This window comes from Thalia democratica, chromosome 3 (assembly GCF_965202585.1).
Source record: "Thalia democratica chromosome 3, ktThaDemo2.hap1.1, whole genome shotgun sequence".
Classification (NCBI taxonomy): Eukaryota; Metazoa; Chordata; class Thaliacea; order Salpida; family Salpidae; genus Thalia; species Thalia democratica.
This window is the reverse complement of record NC_139167.1, coordinates 38,092,747-38,095,507: the sequence shown is the minus strand read 5'-3', so window position 1 is coordinate 38,095,507 and position 2,761 is coordinate 38,092,747. Positions and strand designations below refer to the sequence as shown.

The 2,761-nt window shown below is 31.6% G+C and overlaps 1 protein-coding gene across 2 annotated transcripts; it reads right to left on the bottom strand.

Moving 5' to 3' along the window:
- Window positions 1–134: 134 nt before the first annotated feature.
- Window positions 135–1,535, bottom strand: LOC145832754 (uncharacterized). 2 transcript variants are annotated; one of them, XM_082940092.1, is made up of 3 exons: window positions 1,375–1,535; window positions 546–1,073; window positions 135–310 (listed from the first exon to the last, which is right to left on the bottom strand). In XM_082940092.1, exons 1-2 carry the CDS (start codon window positions 1,445–1,447, stop codon window positions 583–585), a joined length of 564 nt encoding a protein of 187 aa, XP_082796218.1. In that variant the 5' UTR covers window positions 1,448–1,535; the 3' UTR covers window positions 135–310; window positions 546–582. The 2 variants fall into 2 exon arrangements, with proteins under 2 accessions (XP_082796218.1, XP_082796217.1); XM_082940091.1 differs by having other exon boundaries at window positions 550–1,073.
- Between the last annotated feature and the right edge of the window lie 1,226 nt (window positions 1,536–2,761).

The following is a 2,761-nucleotide window of genomic DNA, read 5'->3' as shown; positions in this document are numbered from 1 at the left end:
AGATTTTTACGACGAAGTTCAACAAAAGTATTCTGAAAATTAAAATTTAAAACTCTAAAAATTGTTTTAAAAACTTTAAAAGCTTACACGTTTATCTTATATTAAAATCTATCAACTATCTAATAAAAAAACACTTTTTTAGCATTATACAGTGGGTTTATTTTTAAAAATTGAAGCAAGAAAAGAATTGTACGGATTAGTTATATGCAGACAGAATGTTAAGTTTTAGCTGTTTTGTAAAGATTAAAGTATAAATGCTTTTTGTTTTCAGCAGACCTGTCTCCGAGAATTGGTTCTCTACCTTTCGCAACTGCAAAATAATTCAAAATTAGCAATGAGAATAAAAAGGCTTTAAATACTTTATACAAAATAAAATAATCGATTGTAAACAAATTCTTATGTTAAGACTGCAAGACTTGTAATTATACAATTGAAAAACTGACTTGTTTATTAACCTAGACAAAAGCTTCAATGGTAAAGCTAATAAATAAAGTCAGCAAACCTTTGAAAATAACAATTCTTACTAAAACAGTTAGTTTGCAAACCTACTTTGCTAGAGTCTCGGAGAACCGTTCACGCTGCTTAGCATGATGAGAAAGAAGCAGAGGCTGAAGCGTGAGCGCTGACTGACTTTCCTTTCAACACAATTGGTTCATCGCACGGTTCCGGTGCTGGGGCCGGGAGTGGGTCTACAACTGGTGCTGGTGCCGGAAGTGGGTCTACTGTATAAACTGGTTCCGGGCATGGGTCAATTACCGGTGCTGGCGGCGGTGGTGGAACGTATGGTGGGACAAATGGTTTCGGGTCAATTTTTGGTTCCTTTGGTACGTACGGGATGAACGGCTTTGGGTCGTATTTCGGCATTTTTGGCACGTACGGGATGAACGGGGTCTTTTGGACGACGCTGACGCACGGTTGGGCGACTCGGCCTCGTCTTCGGCAACATCTGGTCCTCTTGATGACTCGCGGTCTTCTGTATGGCATGTATCCGCCGCACGGTTGGTATGATCGTCGTCTGTATCCGCATGGTTGGTAGACAGCACCGTATCCTTTGGCGCCGTATGAGTCTCCTCCTGTGTTTTATACGCAATCATGTGTGTAACACTAGAACCTTTTAAATATTTAGGTTTAGTTTTTATAGCTTATTTACTCAGTTGAAATTTTAGTGCTTGAGAAACGTCATTTTGTTTTAGTGTCAGCAAGACACAAACATATTGCTAGCGAAACCTTAAAGTTTTAATCTTTACTAGTAAAACTCCTCATGTTAAACACTTTTTGATTTATTCCATTTTTAAAAAATTTAATGTTTTGAGCAAGACAGTAATGAAATATATGAATAATCTAATTATGTGCTGGTATTCTTTTAAATCTAACCGTAGTTGTTGTACGGGAGAACTCCGGCTTCAATGAATCCTACGAGAAGGATCAAAAGGGCAACACACTTCATCTTATCTATTTCTTTGAAACTAGACAATGTAGTTAGATGATAATCTGTATAATCGTACGGTTTATATACTAAACTATTTAAAAAAGGAAAGTAAGTAAGGGACTTCAGCCGACTTTAATATCTTTTAAATAACATTTTAAAATATTTTATTGTTTGTTTGTGGTATTAGTAAGTTCAAAAATCTAAATATAAACTGCAAGCGGTTCTCAACAGCTGAAGTTGTGGTAAAACAAATGCAGTTTTTTGCACAGAATCACTACAATTGGTCGAAATCTCATTATAAAGTACGATGAAACACAATAATAGTACTTTAATCTTTTCATAGGTGTATCTGTTGTTGAATATGCGGTTTACAAAGCAATAGCACGATAAGCATCGAGGTTTTAATAAGCCCGTAAAATTTGTTTACAAATATTGCAAAACGCTGAAAACATAAGTGGTATGTGGTCTTCAAAAGCCTTTAGGGTAGCTGTTGAAAAACTTATGCACACACATGTTTGCACTGGTCACAATGGTGATTGAAAATAAAAGCTAACAAATTAAGTTGTTCACAAAGTTTATTTTTAATATTTATTCAACGTATATAACTTTCACGTACTTCGAGTGCTCTTGTGCAAGGCTTTTTAAAATTAAGCTACGTGTCTTTTGCAAATGTGCTATTGGTTGCTACAACTAATCTCGTGAAAAGTTTTAGTATTAAAAGTTTACTTGGATGCAAAACTTTAAAATTTATTTAGCTGCTTATTTTTATATCTAAATTTTACATAACTAGAACATTGCTACTTTTTATAATGAAAAGTTATTTTCTGTCTCAAAAAAATCTATTAAAGCTTTAAAAAGCATAAAATTTTAAAAATAAGTAGTTTGAAAAATTATAAAACAAAATAGTTTTTTTTTACACGTTTAAAGTATGGTAGTTTTGTATGTATACTCTATCTGTTGGTGTTGTATAACATGTAAAAAACAAGTTATAGATAAAAGTTATTTATGATTATTTATGATTATTTATGATTATAAAAACGTTCAAATAACGTTTTTTTAAGAACTCCAATAATTTTGCTGTATATGTTTTAAGTAATCCATTTAATAAAGCTTTTGTACTTAAAATTTCTTAAAATTTTAACTTTACTTTATTCAAGTTTTCAACTATTAAAAACTAAAATATAAATATTTATAAAACAATTGCATTTTTAAACTAAATTCTAAGTAGCTCATAAACTTTTTGTTATTAAGAATTTTTGAAATCTTTATACTTTTTTAACTATGAGACAACTTATAAAGTAAAAATTAACTACTAAACTTAAAAATATATAC

Bases quoted from the DNA above. Each gene is read 5' to 3' on its own strand.
- LOC145832754 (XM_082940092.1), bottom strand. From the start codon at position 1,447: ATGAAGTGTGTTGCCCTTTTGATCCTTCTCGTAGGATTCATTGAAGCC. The intron at 1,074-1,374 runs GTTAGATTTAAA...TATAAAACACAG, and splicing joins TCTCCCGTACAACAACTACG to GAGGAGACTCATACGGCGCC.